The 20,173-nt window shown below is 43.8% G+C and overlaps 1 protein-coding gene across 2 annotated transcripts in view; it reads right to left on the bottom strand.

The window, feature by feature from the left end:
* TJP3 (tight junction protein 3) overlaps positions 1-20,173 on the bottom strand; it is a 38,290-nt gene that overhangs the window by 2,348 nt on the left and 15,769 nt on the right. For both annotated transcript variants that reach the window (XM_060785030.2, XM_060785029.2), the window contains exons 3-18: positions 19,911-20,035; positions 17,973-18,075; positions 16,866-17,304; positions 15,535-15,638; positions 15,234-15,396; positions 14,704-14,779; positions 14,544-14,608; positions 14,385-14,460; positions 14,136-14,292; positions 13,935-14,043; positions 12,676-12,895; positions 11,920-12,122; positions 11,605-11,700; positions 10,826-10,896; positions 8,574-8,885; positions 6,801-7,034 (exon numbers count right to left, since the gene is read on the bottom strand). In XM_060785030.2, the coding sequence (XP_060641013.2) occupies positions 6,801-7,034; positions 8,574-8,885; positions 10,826-10,896; positions 11,605-11,700; positions 11,920-12,122; positions 12,676-12,895; positions 13,935-14,043; positions 14,136-14,292; positions 14,385-14,460; positions 14,544-14,608; positions 14,704-14,779; positions 15,234-15,396; positions 15,535-15,638; positions 16,866-17,304; positions 17,973-18,075; positions 19,911-20,035 (2,553 nt within the window). The remainder of the gene's footprint in view (positions 1-6,800; positions 7,035-8,573; positions 8,886-10,825; positions 10,897-11,604; positions 11,701-11,919; positions 12,123-12,675; positions 12,896-13,934; positions 14,044-14,135; positions 14,293-14,384; positions 14,461-14,543; positions 14,609-14,703; positions 14,780-15,233; positions 15,397-15,534; positions 15,639-16,865; positions 17,305-17,972; positions 18,076-19,910; positions 20,036-20,173) is intronic.

Consider the following 20,173-nt stretch of genomic DNA (forward strand, 5'->3'; position numbering starts at 1 on the left):
CAATGGTGAGTAGAAAGGGGAAAAAAAGCAGCAACCAGATATTGGAAATCCATACATGAAGAATGCCAAAAAAATTCTTGAAATGAAATATCCTAGGAAACCGGAGTATTATTTACTAGTAATAACAGACAAAGTATTATTTACTAGGAATAACAGACAAAGAATTAGCTCTAGATGTGAACAAAGATATTTTGTTTACGTACATAACAACCGCAGCTAGAATTGCTTCTTCAAAGTTTTGGAAATTGGAGGAAATACCAAACACAGACTTATGGATCAATAAAGTTATGGAGATTAAAGATATGGACAAACCAACATTCCTAATTAAGAAGAATACTGGCAAACCAATTAAACAGACTGGAGACTGTTTGAGAACTATATAAAAAATCAGAAGAGATGATGTTGGAACAAGGACAAGCCCAGAAATTCAACAGAAGAAAGGGGAATAGAAGTTATTTAAAAAAACACTCTTTAAAAGGGAAAACAAGAAAAGCAGAAAACCACAGAGGACTAGAATGGAAGTCATAAAACAACCATATGTTCTTTCCTTGGTACATGACCCCACAGAAACTGGGCCTAATGTATAAAGAGCCCCAAAACAATTGTTGAAAATGTCAAACACAGGTGGGAACACTATATCATATGTGGTGGACTTGTTCTATTGCAAAAAAAAAAATACTGGAAAATCATACAGGAAGCTTCACAGAAGATCTTACAAACTACAGTGCAACTCAAACCAGAATACTTCCTTCTTGGAATGACGGATGGAGACATTGACCTTGATAGAAATAAGGATAAATTATTCACTTACATAACAACAGCTGCCAGAATCACAATGGAAAACAAAAGAGTGGGCTACTAAAGAAGAATGGGAAAATAAACTCTGGGAAATCATGGACATGGATATACTGACGTTCTACTTAAAAGACCCAAAGGGAAAACCATTAACACCTACAGATTGGACATTATATAAGGACTACCTGAAAAGTCAACAGATCCCACAATACTTCTGTACCCCTTAAAAGAGGATAAAAATTACAGATTACAACAGAGAAGTGACCGTGAGTTATCCAAATAAAGAAACTAAGAGGATAGAACAACATGATCCAGGGAAAATGAAGGTGGAAGTCAATATACATCTACGTATTTTAATTCTTTCCTTCTTTTTCTTTTCTTTTCTTTTCTTTTGCATCTTCTCTTTCCCCACACTTCAACTCCAGAGCACAAAACAGGAGCTTTTTTGTTGAGTTCCAGGGCCAGAGAAGCAGATGACGGAAACAGAAGAACGGCCTGCCTCAGGGGAGGGTGCTTGCTTAATCCATGTTCAACATGTACACAAATGACCAGCCACTGCCAAAAGGGACAGAGAGTTTCATCTATGCTGATGATCGTGCCATTACCGCTCAAGCAGGGAGCTCTGAGATGGTAGAACAGAAGCTCTCCAAAGCTCTAGGTGCCCTTACCGCCTACTACAGGGAAAACTAGCTGGTCCCTAATCCATCTAAAACACAGACATGTGCTTTTCATCTTAAGAACAGACAAGCATCCTGAGCTCTGAGGATGACCTGGGAAGGAATCCCACTGGAGCATTGCAGCGCACCCAAATACCTGGGAGTCACTCTGGACCGTGCTCTTACCTACAAGAAGCACTGCCTGAATACTAAGCAAAAAGTGGGTGCTAGAAACAATATCATACGAAAGCTGACTGGCACAACCTGGGGATCACAACCAGACACAGTGAAGACATCTGCCCTTGCGCTATGCTACTCTGCTGCTGAGTATGCATGCCCAGTGTGGAACACATCTCACCACGCTAAAACAGTGCATGTGGCTCTTAATGAGACATGCCACATTATCACGGGGTGTCTGCGCCCTACACCACTGGAGAAATTTGCTGGTATTACACCACCTGACATCCGCCAGGAAGTAGCAGCCTATAGTGAAAGGACCAAGGCAGTGACATCTCCAGATCATCCCCTGTTTGGGTATCAGCCAGCACGTCAACGACTTAAATCAAGAAATAGTTTTCTAAGATCTACAGAGACACTCTCTGGAACAGCTCAGCAAGTGAGAGTCCAAAAGTGGCAGGCTCAAACCCAGAACCTCAACCAATGGCTGATACCAAATGAGAGATTCCCCCCTGGGCACACAGAAGACAGGGCGACTTGGAAGACGCTGAACAGACTGCGCTCTGGCACCACGAGATGCAGAGCCAACCTCGAGAAATGGGGCTACAAAGTGGAATCCACAACATGCGAGTGTGGAGAAGAGCAAACCACTGACCACCTGCTGCAATGCAACCTGAGCCCTGCCACATGGACAATGGAGGACCTTCTTGCGGCAACACCAGAGGCACTCCAAGTGGCCAGATACTGGTCAAAGGACATTTAGTCAACTACCAAGCTTGCAAACTTTGTGTGTTTGTCTGTTTGTTTGTTTTGTTCTGTTAGAAATATAATACAATGGTCTGGTTGCCCCTGACACGACAAATAAATAAATAAAACCCCAGAGCACTATCCGTGCCAATCCTTCCCACCCACCCCAAGTTCCCTCAATTCCTTTTTCAACTTTTCTTTCAATGATTGTAAATAAAACTTTAATAAAGATAATTTTTAAAAATAATCTATATAAATAAAAATGTTTGTTGTGGGATTAACAGAACTCCAAAACCCCTGGACGAATTGGCACCAAATTTGGCAGCAAAACACATTCTAATCCGATCTATGTCTTTCAAACAAAAAAAAACATCAAAAAAGAAGGGGGGATAACTTTAAAATCCCCCCCCCTCGCAAATACCTAACAGAGCATGCGCAAAAGGCCTTCTCCCCAGCACACGAGAAGACTGACGCACCAACCATTGTGAGGGAAGAGAAGCCTCGCCATGGAGTCCCCTTTCAAGCAGAAAGGCAGAGTCCTCTTTCTTTTGGGGAGGGGAGGGATTGGGGAAAGGAAAGAGGGAAGGAAGGAAGGAGAGACGGAGGGTGTGGAGGCTTGGCCCCGGCCACCATAGAGGCTCCTTGAGGCCCAAGTGGCCCCTAAGCAACCCTCCTCGCAAAACTGGAGGATTGCAAGGCAAGCCTGTTGGGTGAAGGGAGGATGCAAACCAGGGGAAGACCAGCAACTCTCCCAGTTGGGGTCCACATCCCCCCTTCACCCTTTCATCCCCCCAACCAACCCCCCCCCCTTTAAAACCCCTTACAAACTGCCATGGAAGGAAGAGAGGAAGGAAGGGAAAGAAAGGGAAAGGAGAGAAGAAAGGAAGAAAAGGACTGGTGAAGAGAAGGATATGAATGGAAGAAAAGGTAGAAGGAAAGAAAGGGGAAGGAAAGGAAAGGAGGCAGGGATGGGAGAGGAAAGGGAGGGAGGAAGGGAAAGGAGAGAGGAAGGAAGGGAGGAAGAAAGGAATTATTATTATTATTATTATTATTAGGTTCTTGTAGGTTTTTTCAGGCTATAGGGCCATGTTCCAGAGGCATTTCTCCTGACGTTTCGCCTGCATCTATGGCAAGCATCCACACTACCTCTGAGGATGCTTGCCATAGATGCAGGCGAAATGTCAGGAGAAATGCCTCTGGAACATGGCCCTATAGCCCGAAAAAACCTACAAGAACCTAGTGATTCCAGCCATGAAAGCCTTTGACAATACAATTATTATTATTATTATTATTATTATTATTATTATTATTAAGGAGAGTCTAAATGGCCATCTGTCAGGAGTGTTTTGATGTGCTTTTCCCTTATGCTAGAAGGAGGTTGGACTGGATGGCCCTTGGAGGTCTCCCTATTCTAGGATTCTATTACTATTATTATTAATAACATTATTATTAAACAGAGTCTCTATGGCAGGGGTCCTCAAACTAAGGCCTGGGGGCCGGATGAGGCCCTCCAAGATCATTTAGCCGGCCCTCGCTCAGGGTCAACCTAAGTCTGAAATGACTTGAAAGCACACAACAACAACAATCCTATCTCATCAGCCAAAAGCAGGCCCACACTTCCCACTGAAATACGAATAAGTTTATAGAACCTAGTGATTCCAGCCATGAAAGCCTTTGATATTACATTGAATAAGTTTACATTTGTTAAAATTGTTCTTCATTTTAATTATTGTATTGTTTTAAAGTGTTTTTTTGCACTACAAATAAGATATGTGCAGTGTGCATAGGAATTCATTGATGGTTTTTTTTTCAAATTATAATCCTGCCCTCCAACAGTTTGAGGGACTGCGACCTGGCCCTCTGTTTAAAAAGTTTGAGGACCCCTGCTCTATGGCTATCTGTTAGGAGTGCTTGGGTTGTGTTTTTCCCTTATGGCAGAGGGAGGTTGGACTGGATGGAACTTGGAGGTCTTTTGCAACACTAGGATCCTATTACTGTGAATTCTTCCCAAACCCCTCCATTTCTGCTGGTCATGGAGGTTTGTGTGCCAAGTTTGGTTCAGATCTGTCATTCATGGGGGTTTTAGTGGTCTGTGGAAGACTGACCTGAATCAGTTGAAGGTACTCCAAATCCCATCATCCATTGTCCATACTCCCCAAACTTATTGTTTTTGTGATTAATCAGAATGCTTTAATTATGTTCAATTTATAACAACAGAAATACAATGTATTCTCGAAGACCTTCAACATAAATACATCTTGTGTATTAGATATTTACATGATGATTCAGTAGCAAAATTACAGTTATGAAGGAGCAATGAAAATAGTATTATGGTTGGGGGTCACCACAACATGAGGAACTGCATTAAGGGGTTGTGGCATTTTAAAAGTTTAGAAATACTGCTAAAGACATCCTATAAATATAAATAAAATACTGTCCATGCATTTATGATTGACATCAATCAAAAACCACTGGGCGAATATTTATTTATTTATTTATTTCTGCTACTTATACCCCGCCCTTCTCACCCCCGAGGGGGGACTCAGGGCGGCTTACACAGACGGCACAATTCGATGCCCTTATACAAATACATACAAATATAAAAACAGTAATTAATAATTAACAGATTAAAAACATCCATATATAGCACCATAGCACAACAGTAAGCAATCTCATGGTCAGTGTTCGCGTTCCATAGGTTCAATAGGTTAAAATAGGTTCCTACACTATTTGCCCTTCATTATGGTCCTTCTTTTTAGCTGCCAGAGTTTCCGAAAGCCTGGTCCCACATCCAAGTTTTCAGCTGTTTCCTGAATGAGAGAAGGGAGGGCGCTGTTCTAATCTCCCCGGGGAGTGAGTTCCACAGGCGAGGGGCCACCACTGAGAAGGCCCTACTCCTCGTCCCCGCCAGTCTCACTTGCGATAAAGGCGGGGTCGAGAGCAGGGCCCCCCCAGAGGATCTTAAACTCCGAGGTGGTGTGTAGAGGTGGTGTGTACCTCTTAAGAGATAGTTAAACAGATAGAATAGACACAAAATTTGGACAAAATACATATATCAGGCCAACAAGTGACCATCATTCATAAAAATACTGAAAAACACAGCAGAAGAGACAAAAAAGCCAAAAATAAAAAAAAAACAATGCATGCGCAAAACATCATATTTACACAGATACACAAATATATACATACACATATATACATATATACACACACAAAATACATATACACAGGCTGGGCCACAGAAATGCATGGCAGGGGACAGGTAGTATATATATATATACACACGCATACAGATATATACACATATATACACACACAAAACACATATACACAGACTGGGCCACAGCAACGCGTGGCAGGGGACAGGTATATATATACACACACACAGAGATATATACACACAAAACACATATACACAGACTGGGCCACAGCAAAGCGTGGCAGGGGACAGGTAGTATACACACACACACACACACACACACACACATATATACACATATATACACACAAAACACATATACACAGACTGGGCCACAGCAACATGTGGCAGGGGACAGGTAGTATACACACACACACACACACACATATACACACAAAACACATATACACAGACTGGGCCACAGCAAAGCGTGGCAGGGGACAGGTAGTATACACACACACACATATACACACACACAAAACACATATATACAGACTGGACCACAGCAACACGTGGCAGGTGACGGCTAGTACTAGATAAGTTTTTGAACAGAGGTTGGAGGATTCTGAACTGAAGGTTGGGTGGCCATCTGTCGGGAGGTATTTGTATCTTCCTTAATGACAGAATGGGGTTGGACTAGATGCCCTTTGGGGACCCTTCCAACCGTAGTGGTATAGATTGCATTGGAGTCCGTTGAAGTTTCCTATGGAGGTTTTTAATTGAAGTCTGGATGGCCATCTGTTGGGAGGACTTTGTGCCCTCTCTAATGGCAGAATGGGGTTGGACTAGATGCCCTTTGGGGACCCTTCCAACCGTAGTGGTATAGATTGCATTGGAGTCCAGTGGAATCTCCTATGGAGGTTTTTAATTGAAGTCTGGATGGCCATCTGTTGGGAGGACTTTGATTGTGCCCTCTTTAATGGCAGAATGGGGTTGGACTACATGCCCTTTGGGGGTCTCTTTGAACCTTTGTTTGTGGAGGTGGGAAAGGTGGGGGGGGGGTGACACTCCTAGGGATTCAAAGAAATGGAGCAGAGTTAGAAAATCTAATTGGTTGAAAAATTGCATATTGCAATGCTAGAACTGAATAATAGATGGCACCCAAACAACAGGGATGAAAAGGTAATTGGTTGAAAAGTAGATTTCAATTTTGTTGCATCTTGCAATGCCAGGACTAAATACTAGATGGCATGGTGTCAACAATGGACGGAAAAAGCTCTCCTTACCAGATCGATGTCCTGGCCTAGGTCCTGCTCCGGCTCCCTTTCGATGGGCTCTGAGGAGCGGGACAGAGCCGGCTCCAGATAGGCCTCCTCCAGTTCATGGTCCGTATAGGGCTCCCCCTCTGCATCCGTCTCCTCGTAGTCACTGTTGGCCCGGCTGTCGCAGGTCAAGTAGCCCGGAGCCGGGGCCGAAGCCTGGTTCAGCATCTCCAAGCCTTCCTCGGCCGAGATGTCCACCTGAGGGGAGAGGAAGAAAATGAAATGGAAAAGATAATAATAATCTTAGAGTTGGAAGGGTCCCCCAGAGGTCATCCAGTCCAACCTCTTAAGAGATAGTTAAACAGATAGAATCCTATTTCTCCAGGTCTTCTTGCATTAAAGGGGCTGGACTGGATGCCCTCTGGGGGACCCTTCCATCTCTAGGATCCTATTGCCCTATTTGCCCATGTCTTTTCACATCAAAAGGGCTAGACTGGGTGCCCTCTGGTAGTCCTTTCCAGCTCTATTTTATATAATAATATAACAATATAATAATATATTATATAATAATATTATATTATAATAATTTTGAAAAATTGTATGCTGATGCTTTTATTCAGGAAGACACCATCTTCCTGAAGGAGAGATAAAGCACAGTATTATTATTATTATTATTATTATTATTATTAATAATAATAATAATAATAATAATAATTGTATGCTAATGCTTTTATGTCAAGTCGTTTTGTGTCTCCTTCAGGAGAGATAATGCAGGGCATAGATAAACAAAATAATCTATATAAATAAAAATGTAATGTTCGTTTGTGGGATTAACAGAACTCAAAAACCACTGGGTGAATTGACACCAAATTTGGACACAAGATACCTAACAACTCAATCTATGTCCTTCACTTAAAAAAATTGATTTTGTCATTTGGGAGTTGTAGTTGCTGGGATTTATAGTTCACCTACAATCAAAGAGCATTCTGAACTCAATCAATGATGGAATTGAATCAAAATTGGGACACGGGACTCCCATGACCAACAGAAAACACAAGAAGGGTTTGGTGGGCATTGATGTTGAGTTTGGGAGTTGTAGTTCACCTACATCCACAGAATACAGTGGACACAAACAATGATGGATCTGGACCAAACTCTACACAAATGCTCAATATGCCCAAATGTGACCACTGGTGGAGTTTGGGGAAAATAGAATCTTGACATTTGGGAGTTGCTGGGATTTATAGTTCACCTAGAATCACAGAGCATTCTGAACCCCACCGACGATAGAATTGGGCCAAACCTCCCACACAGAAACCTCATAACCACCAGAGTGGGCCACAGCAACGCGTGGCAGGGGACGGCTAGTTATATAATAATACGTTATATCATAATAACAATAATAATAATAATAATATGCTGGTGCTTTATGACAAGCCATTTTGAGTCTCTGACAGGAGAGATAAAGTGGGGTATTAATAATAATAATAATAATAATAATAATATCATGTCTTCTTGCATTAAAGGGACTGGACTAGATGGTCTCTGGGTGTCCCTTCCACATCTAGGATCCTATTGCCCTATTTCCTCATTTTTTTTGCATCAAAGGGGCTGGACTGGGTGCCCTCTGGTGGTCCCTTCCAGCTCTAGGATCCTATATTATATCATAGAATCATAGAATCAAAGAGTTGGAAAAGACCTCATGGGCCATCCAGTCCAACCCCTTGCCAAGAAGCAGGAATATTGCATTCAAATCACCCCTGACAGATGGCCGTGTGTCCTACGGAGCCCACTCACCTGCTCCTGGGTGGTCCACACGGGCCGGCTCTGCTGGTCGCGGAGGACCTCCTTGAGGCGCTGGAGCCAGGCATCGGAGCCGTCAGCCAGGCTGATGGTGGCGCTGAAGAGATGGCTCCAGTGCTGGCGCAGCCTCTTGGCCTGCGCATAGAGGCGCCGGGAGCTCTTGCGGGAGTCCGGGGCCAGCCATTTGCGCATGGCCTTCACCCCCTGGCGGCTCTGCGGCTCCAGGAAGACCACCACCGGGAAGTACTGGACGTAGTTGAGCCGCTCCACCGCGGCCGGAGTGATGTCCAGCAGCGCATGCTTGCCCTGTGGAGAGAGCAAGCTTTGATGGAGTAAGATGCCACTCTGCTTATATTATTATTGTTATTGTTGTTATTATTATTATTATTATTATTATTATTATTAACACAACAAGATGAGTACACAGCAAACAAGATCACTATGCTGGTTGTTGTATAGGATCATATGTCGGACACTTCCCAAGTGTCTAGGACTATGTGATTTATCAGCGAATAATGCATACAGATCCCAGTAAGGTGGCCTTTTGCAGCTGACATGGTAATTTTGTCAGCACCAATTGTGTTTAAGTGCAGGCCAAGGTCTTTAGGCACTGCACCCAGTGTGCCAAACCTCACTGGGGCCACCTTGACTGGCTTGTGCCAGAGTCTTTTCCAGTTCGATCTTTAAATCCTCGTATTGTGTCAGCTTTTCCACTTGTTTCTCTTCATTATTATTATTATTATTATTATTATTATTATTATTATTATTATTAGAGCCTAGAGGGTTTGTTGTTGTAGTAGTTGTCATTATATGATATAATAAAATAATATGAAATAATAATAATAATAATAATGGAATTTGTATTGTCGAAGGCTTTCATGGCCGGAATCACTCAGTTCTTGTGGGTTTTTTCGGGCTATATGGCCATGTTCTAGAGGCATTTCTCCTGACGTTTCGCCTGCATCTATGGCAAGCACCCTCTGAGGATGCTTGCCATAGATGCAGGCGAAACGTCAGGAGAAATGCCTCTAGAACATGGCCATATAGCCCGAAAAAAACCCACAAGAACTGAATAATGGAATTGTCTTTAAGAGAAAAAAGTTGGATATAATAATGATAATAACATTGATGATGTTATTATCATTATTATAATGATCATAATAATAACTATAATTATTGTAATGATCATAATAATAACTATAATAATAATGTTGATGACAGAGTAGCCTTATTATTATTATTATTATTATTATTATTATTATTATTATTATTGGAGCCTAGAGGGTTTGTTGTAGTAGTTGTTGTCATTATATAATATAATAATAAAATAATATGAAATAATAATAATAATAATAATTGAATTGTCTTTAAGAGAAAAAAGTTGTATATAATAATGATAATAACATTGATGATAGATCATAATAACTATAATAATAATGTTATGACAGAGTAGCATTATTATTATTATTGTTGTTGTTGTTGTTGTTATTGTTATTGTTATTATTATTATTATTATTGGAGCCTAGAGGGTTTGTTGTTGTAGTAGTTGTCATTATATGATATAATAATAAAATAATATGAAATAATAATAATAATAATGGATTTGTCTTTAAGAGAAAAAGTTGTATATAATATTGATCATAACATTGATGATAGATCATAATAATAACTATAATAATAATGTTGATGACAGAGTAGCATTATTATTGTTATTGTTGTTGTTATCATTATTATTATTATTATTATTATTATTATTATTATTATTATTATTGGAGCCTAGAGGGTTTGTTGTTGTAGTAGTTGTTGTCATTATATAATATAATAATAAAATAATATGAAATAATAATAATAATAATAGAATTGTCTTTAAGAGAAAAAGTTGTATATAATAATGATAATAACATTGATGATAGATCATAATAATAACTATAATAATAATGTTGATGACAGAGTAGCCTTATTATTATTATTATTATTATTATTATTATTATTGGAGTCTAGAGGGTTTGTTGTTGTAGTAGTTGTTGTCATTATATAATATAATAATAAAATAATATGAAATAATAATAATAATAATTGAATTGTCTTTAAGAGAAAAAGTTGTATATAATAATGATAATAACATTGATGATAGATCATAATAATAACTATAATAATAATGTTGATGACAGAGTAGCCTTTCAGGGGAAAAAGTGGTATGTAATAACTATAACAATTCTGTGACTTAGTGAAACTACGTCTCCCACCTGCTTAGCAATTTGCCAAACTGAGTCCAGCTTGATCACTTTGGCGGAGCCATCGTCTCTGGCGATGCTCTCTGTCAAAAACGAAGAGGAAAATAACACTCAAAATAAGGCTAATAACAACAACAATATTTTTAATACTAACAATATTTATAATAATACTAAAATAACTTTAATAGTAATAATTTAAAGCTATACACATCATAAAAGTGGGCAGGGGTACCCACTTACACAGACAGGCGCCTGCCTCCACAAACAACTATAGCTCCCAGCACTCTGGAGACACCAATGGCCCTCCCTCCAGGTTATAGTGAGTGCCATGAACATGTCCTCCACAAACACCACACTGCCCACCACCCAATGCATAGGATGTATAGGAGTTGTAGTTCACCTACATCCAAAGTGCAGTATGATGGTTCTGGACCAAACAATGAAGGATCTGGACCAAACTTGGCATGCATTCCGATATGCCCAAATTCGAATACTAGTGGGTTTTAAGGGGAATTGGCCTGGACATTTGGGAGTTGTAGGTACTGGGATACATAGTTCACCTGCAATCAATGAGCACTCAGAACTCCACCAAAGATGGAATTGGACCAGACTTGGCACACAGAGCCCCCATGACTAGCTCAACCTACTGGAAGGGTGTGAGGGGACTGACACACCATAGTAGGAGTTGTAGTTCACCCACAACCTTCTGCATTTTCTACTGGAAGCATTCATAAAAAACAAAACCAACCCTGTTAATCTGGACTCCAAAAGAAGATTTGAGCCCATCTCACCTGCAATTTCGAACTCCTCTGGCATTTCGGTGCTCAGCTTTTGCATGGCGATGTCCGTGATCGGCCCCAGGATCACCACCGGGCGCTTAAATGTGGCTGCAAAATAAAAGGCACAAAACAAAACCCAGGTTTCTAGTCCATGTGGAGGTAGAGCAAGAGGGGAGACAGATAGGGTGAACAAAGCTTGGAAGGGGGTCTGCAGAGGCCATCTAGTCCAATGCAGAACTTCCAGCCAAAGCATCCTCCTCTTCCTGGAGTAATGCAGGAAGGGATCGCATTGGTCTTTTCCACCGCCGCATCATGCTCTTGGCTCACCTTCCTTGAGTACAACCCTTTCGTAGGGCGGGTAGTGGCCCTGCTTGGTGAGGGCCGACAAGTCCTCCCGGCTCTTCCGCAGCAGCGTGCGCTTGGCCCCCCGCAGACCCCGTAGCTTCCAGAACTCGGCCCTTGCTGCAGAGATGGGGTTGGAGGTGGAGGAGGCTTTGAGGACCGACTCCAGGCTGGCAATTTGCTCCGCTCTGAGAAACACAGGAGGCAGAGGGTTGGAAGAGAGCCCAAAGGTCATCTAGTCCAAACCCATTTGCTCATGGAATAATCATAGACTCTTAAGGGTTGGAAGGGGACCCCAAAGGTCATCTAGCCCAGCCCCATTTGGCCAGTGAGTAATTATAGACTTAAGAGTTGAAAGGGGACTCCAAAGGTCATCTAGTTCAAACCCTTTTAGCTATGGAATAATCATAGACTCTTTAGAGTTGGAATGGGACCCCAAAGGTCATCTAGTCCACCCCCTTTTGGTCATGGAGTAATCATAGATTCTGAAGAGTGGAAAGGGGACCACCAAAGGTCATCTAGTCCAACCCCATTTGGTCAGTGAGTAATCATAGACTCTTAAGAGTTGGAAGGGGATCCCAAAGGTCATCTAGTCCAGCCCCATTTGGTCATGGAGTAATCATAGACTCTTAAGAGTTGGAAGGGGATCCCAAAGGTCATCTAGTCCAACCCCATTTGGTCATGGAGTAATCATAGACACTTAAGAGTTGGAAGGGGACCCCAAAGGATGTCTAGTCCCACCTGCTCTGGTTTGGGATGATGCCCTTGTCCAGCCTTTGGAACTCCTTGCCCATCCGGACAGCCAGCCAGCTGCCCACTTTGCCCCGGTACATGGTGTCCGTTACGTGGAAGACCTCCCCACGTGTGAAGCTCAGGCCGGAAGGTGTGTCCTTCTCGAAATCAAAGTGGGTGCGGATATAGAAGGAGTCGCCCACGTTGGACTTGACCATCTTTGCATAGACTGTAGGGAAAGGGCAGAAATCATGGAATGGGGTCAAAGGTTCTTGGGGGGGGTAGCAACTTCTGCGGCAAAAATGGGTATGCAATATATGCACCTAGATAGAGGGAGGGAGGAAAGGAAGGAGAGAAGGAGTAAGAGAAAGAGGGAAAGAAGGAGGGAAGGGGGAAAAAAAAGAAAGGTAGAGAAGGAAGGGTGGAGAGAAAGAGGGAGGGAAGGAAGGAAGGAGACAAGGAAGGATGGAACCAAAGAGCAAAGGAAGTGAGAAAAGAAAGGAAGAAAGAAGAAGAGAAAGAAAAAGAGGGAAGGAAGGAAAGAGGGAGGGAAGGAAGGAAGGAAGGAAGGAAGGAAGGAAAGAAGGGAAAGAAAAAGAAGGAAGGAAGGAAGGAAAGAAGGAAAGAAAGAAAGAAAGAAAGAAAAGAGAGAAAGAGGGAGGGAAGGAATGAAGGAAGGAAAGAGACAAGGAAGGATGGAACCAAAGAGCAAAGGAAGTGAGGAAAGAAACAGGAAGAAAGAAGAAGGGAAAGAAAAAGAAAGGAGAGAAAGAGGGAGGGAAGGTTGGCCACAGCAACGCTTGGCGGGTACAGCTAGTGTGGTAAATAAACAAACAGTATGGATAGATGTTAGCTGCCCTGAGTCCCCATAGAGAGAAAAACAGTATATAAATAAAGATAATAATAATAATAATAATAATAATAATAATAATAATAATAAAGATAGATAGATAGATAGATAGATAGATAGATAGATAGATAGTTGGATAGATAGATAATTGGATGGATGGATGGATGGATGGATGGATGGATGGATGGATGGATAGATAGATAGATAGATAGATAGATAGATAGATAGATAGATAGATGAAGAGAGAGAAAAGCAGACAGTGGGATGGATAAAGAAAGAGGGATAGATGGATAGATAGATGATAGATAGATAGATAGATAGATAGATAGATAGATAGATAGATAAGCAGACTGGGAGAGGAAAAGAGGGAGGGATGGAGATAGGTAGGTGAGAAAAGTAGAGAGCTGCGTCCACTTACTGTCTGGCTTGCTCTGGAGGCAGAAGGCAACTTCCTCCCCAGGGCTGAGCTCCATCAGGAAGGTCACGGCCTCTTCGCGTGTCAGGTGCTGGAAGGGCCTCTCGTTGACCTGGAAGGAGGAGGACTCAGGTGGGTCAAGAGGATGGGAGTCGGAGTCTGTGGCGCTTGGGCTGTGGGGGTGGAGAGGGTGGCGTCGCTTACCTGCAGGACCTGGTCTCCTACCCGGATGCCTTGTCCCTCAGCTGGGCTCCCTTCCTGGACTCCGGCCACAAAGATCCCCACATCATTGCCGCCGGCAAGACGCAGGCCGATGCTCCGGGCTTTGATGAATCGGACCACTTTGGAGTCCGGGCTGTACCTGGAAGTGGAGAAGGAGCCTCAGGAAGGGATCGAGTGGCTTGATGTTATTACCACCACCGCCTTCCAAAGCATCCCATCTATGACCCTTACCCATAAATGTCACTGCTCTGGGGGTCGCCAACCTCCTGTTGGGAGATATAGTTGTTCTCCGGGATTTTTGGGACCTCTAGAAAGGCAAGGATACAAGAGTTAGCTCCACAGCTGTAGTTTATTTTTCTAATATGCAGCAAGAAAAGTTGTAGAACTCACCAAAAATAGGAATTGGAGTCAATTCCTTTGCCGGACGTTGTTTCTTGCTGGAGCGCCTCCTTGGTCTGGAATGGGAAAAGATGGGGAGAAGATTGAGTTATTTCCACAGTGCAGATGAACCGAAGGAGAGTGGGATAAAATCACTAATAAATCCACTTACGGAACATCATCACGAAGAGGAGGTTCGGGGGAATGCTGAGGCGGCGGCGAAACGTCGGACCCGATATCAGAGATGTCTGGAAGGAAACCAAGAGAAAAGAAGAGTTTGTTAGAATAGAATCCCTTCCTTTACACCTTTTTAGAGAGGAATTGGGGGGAATGAAGCACTTCCCATAGTTCTTCATGGCTGCTTTTGGAATGACTACTGCAATGCACCCAATACGGGGCTGCCTGGGAGACTGTGTTGTTGAAAAATCTTTAGTCCCAAAATAAGAAAAAGTGAGGTATAAACATAATACTAATAATAATAATAGTTTTGAATGGCTGTCAAAGGGGGTAAAATGCCTTGTACTGTATTGCTTGCTGATGTCGGCTTCCTTTAGAGCGGAGACTCTGTGTCCGACATCCTTTCAGGCTTGAAAGTAAATAATCCTCTGTTTTTTGAGTACAAACATTGGGGAACACAAGGCTGGCAAATAAAAGGGTATCCCACGTCACGAAGGATTTCCCCAACTCCTGTTGTTCCCTCACCGTCCAAGTGGGAGCTCTCGCCCTCGCTCTCCTCCACTTCAGGGATGTTGACCAGAAAGTGGGTGTCATCCCGTACGACGTACAGCGTGAGGCGGCCTTCCGACCCTTCAATCAAGTGCCGGGTCTCTTCCAGGGACAGGTTTTCGCTGGACACGCCATTGATCTGTGAGGGATTTGGAAGGGTTTCAGAGTTGGAAGAGACCCCCAAGAGTCATCCAGTTCAATCACCCTTCTGCCATCAGAGAAGACATAACCAAAATCTTCTGGACAGATGGCCATCCAGCTTCGAATCCTCTCCCACCTTTAAGATGAGGTCCCCTTCTTGCAAGTTGCGATCCTTTGCTGCGAGACCCGTATCCCGGATGTGTTTGATAAAGATCTGGCTCCCGAGTTTCAATCCATATTCTTTGTTTTTTGGGAAGGAAAGAAGCAAAGGCAAATGGTCAGCAAAATCAAAGTGAGTCTGGAGTCATTCTATGGTTGAATCCTAACAAACCAATTATTCTATGAGTATAAGTATGAGTATGAATCTAGAAGTATGAGTCTATGACCCTGTGAGTCTATGAATCTATGATTCTGAGTCTGTGAATCCATGATTATATTAATATGATTCTATGAGTCTATAATGCTGTAAGTCTATGACCATGTGAGTCTATGATTCTATGAGTATAAGTTTAAGTTTATGAGCATAAGTTTATGAGTCTACATGTCCATGATTCTGAGTCTATGATTCTGTGAGTATGTCTATAGCAGTGTTTCTCAACCTTCCTAATGCCACGACCCCTTAATACAGTTCCTCATGTTGTGATGACTCCCAACTATCACATTATTTTCATTGCTAAGTCACAACTAATTTTGCTCCTGTTATGAATCGTCATGTAAAAATCTGAGATGCAGGATGTATTATCATTCACTGGACCACATTTGGCACAAATCCCTGATATGCATAAATTTGAATATTGGTGGGGTTGGGGGGGGGGTTGATTTTGTCATTTGGACGTTGTAGTTGCTGGGATTTATAGTTCACCCACAATCAAAGAGCATTCTGAACTCCACCAATGATGGAATTGGGCCAAACTTGGCACACAGAACCCCCATGACCTACATAAAATACTGGAAGGGTTTAGTAGGCATTGACCTTGAGTTTTGGAGTTGTAGTTCACCTACATCCAGAGAGCACTGTGGACTCAAACAAGGATAGATCCAGACCAAACTTGGCACGAATATTCAATACGCCCAAGTGTGAATACTGGTGAAGTTTGGGGAAAATAGATCTTGACATTTGGGAGTTGTAGTTGCTGGGATTTATATTTCACCTACAATCGAAGAGCACTCTGGACCCCACCAACGAGAGAATTGGGCCAAACTTCTCACACAGAACCTCCATGACCAACAGGAAATGATATGTTTTCTGATGGTCTTTGGCGACCCCTCTGACACCCCTTCACGACCCCCAGGTTGAGAAACATTGGTCTATAGTATGAATCTGAGTCTATGATTCTGTAAGTCTATGAGTATGAATCTATGAGTCTATCAGCCTGAGTATGATTCTCTGAGTCAATGATTCTATAAGTCTGTGATTCTATAGAAGCTCTGGGACAAAGGAGGAAGCAATGCCGAGGGCGCCTTCACCTTCGCTATCCTTGCTCTTGACCAGAACAGAGCGCAGGGGCTTCATTGGAACGTCGTCCTGCTTTGGCAGCCGCTTGAACCCAGACATCAGGGCCAGGCCTCCGGCATAGCCGTTGGTGACAGGTGGCCCATCCGACCCACTATCGCGGCTCCTTCGGCGGTGGCCCCCATCATGGCTGCGCCTCCGGTTGCGGATGGGCTGTCGTCGGGGGCCGTCGGCCTCGTCCCGGTAGCGCCCGGAGCTCCGCTCACTGGAGGAGTCCCCCTCATAGCCACGGTTGTGGTCCGCCTCCCAATGGCGTCCTCCGCCACGGCGAAAGCTGCCCTCCTCATCCGAATCCCTGTCGTGGCGGACTTCTGGGGAGCGTGGGGCAGGGCTGCTTTGGGGTTGGCTGGGCCTGGAAGCCGGGAGGTGGATTTTACGGGGCCGCTTTACCGTCTGCAAAGAAAAAAGGAGAACCCACTAAAAAATCTCCACATTAATGAGCCCAATTATGCATAAGCTGTATATGGAAGATCAATACATTTTATAACTGGATGCATCTACACTGGGGTCAGATTTCATTCATTCATCTTTCTCTTTACATAGTCTTTCTCTCTCTATGCCCTCTTGTAGCTGTATCTGAGCACTGCATCTATACATAGCTATAGACCAGTAATCCTTTCTCTATATATACTGCCCTCTATGGCAGCATCTCAGCTGTGAATAATACATACATCCCTAAAGGTCAATAGTTAATCCTACACTGCCCTCTTGTGGTTGCATTTGAGCACTGCATAAATACAAACCAGTTAGCTTCTTCTTTTTATTTTTTTTATTTTTTTGGTTGTGTCAGGAGCGACTTGAGAAACTGCAAGTCACTTCTGGTGTGAGAGAATTGGCCATCTGCAAGGACGTTGCCCAGGGGATGCCCGGATGAATTGATGTTTTTATCATCCTTGTGGGAGGCTTCTCTCATGTCCCCGCATGAGGAGCTGGAGCTGATAGAGGGAGCTCATCCGCCTCTCCCCGGATTCAAACCTGCGACCTGTCAGTTTTCAGTCCAGAGTGCTGCATGCAGACATTCCCAACTATTCGCTTTTGGAACGCCCAAATTCTGCACTCACAATATTGGCCACTCGGCCGCAGGTTTTCAGCGTCTGGATGGCGAAGGAGGAGGAGACATTATCCATGGAGAGGCCGTTGACCATGGCAATCTTGTCCCGGGTCCTGCCCAAGAAAAAGAAAAACATGGAAGGAGATGGCTGAGAGTACAGCACCAAACAGGGCTGTCAGAAATATTAAAAATTAACTAGGTATTTTTAATTGCAAAAATGTGAGTCAAGCACTGAAAGAGTGAGTAGGCTGAAGTCTGTTAGAGTCCGTGGGCCAAAGCTAGGGTCGTTCTGAGGACAGTGAGTAGGCCGAAGCCTGTTAGAGTCCGTGGGCCAAAGCTAGTCGTCCTGAGGAGTGTAAGTGGGTAGAAATCTGTTAGAGTCCATTGGCCAAAGCTAGTGTCGTTCTGAGGAGAGTGAGTAGGCAGAAACCTGTTAGAGTCCATGGGCCAAAGACAGGACCTTCATGAAGAGAACGAGTAGGCAGAAGCCTGTTAGAGTCTGTAGGCCAAAGCTAGTGTCATCCTGAATACAGCAAGTAGGTTGAAGCCTGTTAGAATCACTGGGCCAACACTAGTGTCGAACTGAGGAGGGCGAGTAGGCTGAAGCCTGTTAGAGTCAGTGGGCCAAAGCTAGTGTCGTTCTGAGGAGAGTGAGTAGGCAGAAGCCTGTTAGTCAGTGGGCCAAAGCTAGTGTCGTCCTAAGGAGTGTGAGTAGGCCAAAGCCTGTAAGAGTCAGTGGGCCAAAGCTAGGGTTGTCCTGATGAGAGCGAGTAGGCCGAAGTCTGTTAGAGTCCGTGGGCCAAAGCTAGTGTTGTCCTGAGGAGAACAAGTAGGCCGAAGCCTGTTAGAGTCAGTGGGCCAAAGCTAGTGACGTCCTGAGTAGAGTGAGTAGCCCAAAGTCTGTAAGTGTCAGTGGGCCAAAGCTAGGGTTGTCCTGATGAGAGCGAGTAGGCCGAAATCTGTTAGAGTCCGTGGGCCAAAGCTAGTGTTGTCCTGAGGAGGAGTGTGAGTAGGCCAAAGCCTGTTAGAGTCAATTGGCCAAAGCTAGTGTTTTCCTGAGGAGTGTGAGTAGGCCGAAGTCTGTTAGAGTCAATTAGCCAAAGCCTGTTAGAGTCAGTGGGTCAAAGTTAATGTCGTCCTGAGTACAAGCCTGTTAGAATCACTGGGCCAACGCTAGTGTCGAACTGAGGAGAGTGAGTGGGCTGAAGTCTGTTAGAATCAGTAGGCCAAAGCTAGTGTTGTCCTGAGGAAAGCAAGTAGGCTGAAACCTGTTAGTCAGTGGGCCAAAGCTAGCATCGTCATGAGGACAGTGAGAAGGCTGAAGTCAGTGGGCCAAAGCCAGAGTCGTCCTGAGGAGAGCGAGTAGGCCAAAGCCTGTTTGAGTCAGTGGTCAAAGTTAATGTCCTGAGTACAGCAAGTGGGCTGAAGCCTGTTAGAATCACTGAGCCAACGCTAGTGTCGAACTGAGGAGAGTGAGTAGGCTAAAGTCTGTAAGAGTCAGTGGGCCAAAGACAGGGTCGTCCTGAGGAGAGCAAGGAGGCCGAAGCCTGTTAGAGTCCGTGGGCCAAAGCTAGTGTCGTCCTGAGGAGAGTGAGGTAAACCTCTGTGTGAGAGAAGCCCTGTGTGAGAAAGCTCCAGTTTGAAGGCTGCTGCATGTAAAGCTACTGTGTATTTGTTTATTTGTGTTATGGAAACCTTGTTGTTGTAAATAGTGCAACCATGTTATTTTACTACAAAGAAAAGCCTCCTATGGAAGAGATAACCTTGGTCTGTGTGTTCTTGTTCTTTTTACCACTGGGTTGATGGTAGTGGCTCGTCCTGCTGCTGCTGCGTTACTCTGCTGTACATGTATGAGGAGGGTCTTTTGTTAATAAGCCCACTCGCCCAACAAGGGCATTCCAGGGGCTGTCTACACAGTGGAATTAATGCAGTTTGGGTTTGGACTTACTGCAGTCGACCATCCGCTGGCCCTCCAGGGACGACGTCAGAGACGATGATCGAGACATCTCTGTCGGAAGCACTGGGGCGATCCCGGCCTCCTGAGATGGCAAGGCCAAAGCCCTTCCGGGGATCCTGTGCGGAAGGAGAAACGGAGAGCCATTGCTTACAATGGAAGACCTGGAACATTTCTAGAGAGGATACTATAGTACACAGTCACATTGGAAGACCTTGAGAATTCCTAGAAAGGATACTATCGTATACAATCACCTA

This window comes from Anolis sagrei, chromosome X, assembly GCF_037176765.1.
Source record: "Anolis sagrei isolate rAnoSag1 chromosome X, rAnoSag1.mat, whole genome shotgun sequence".
In the NCBI taxonomy this organism is placed as follows: Eukaryota; Metazoa; Chordata; class Lepidosauria; order Squamata; family Dactyloidae; genus Anolis; species Anolis sagrei.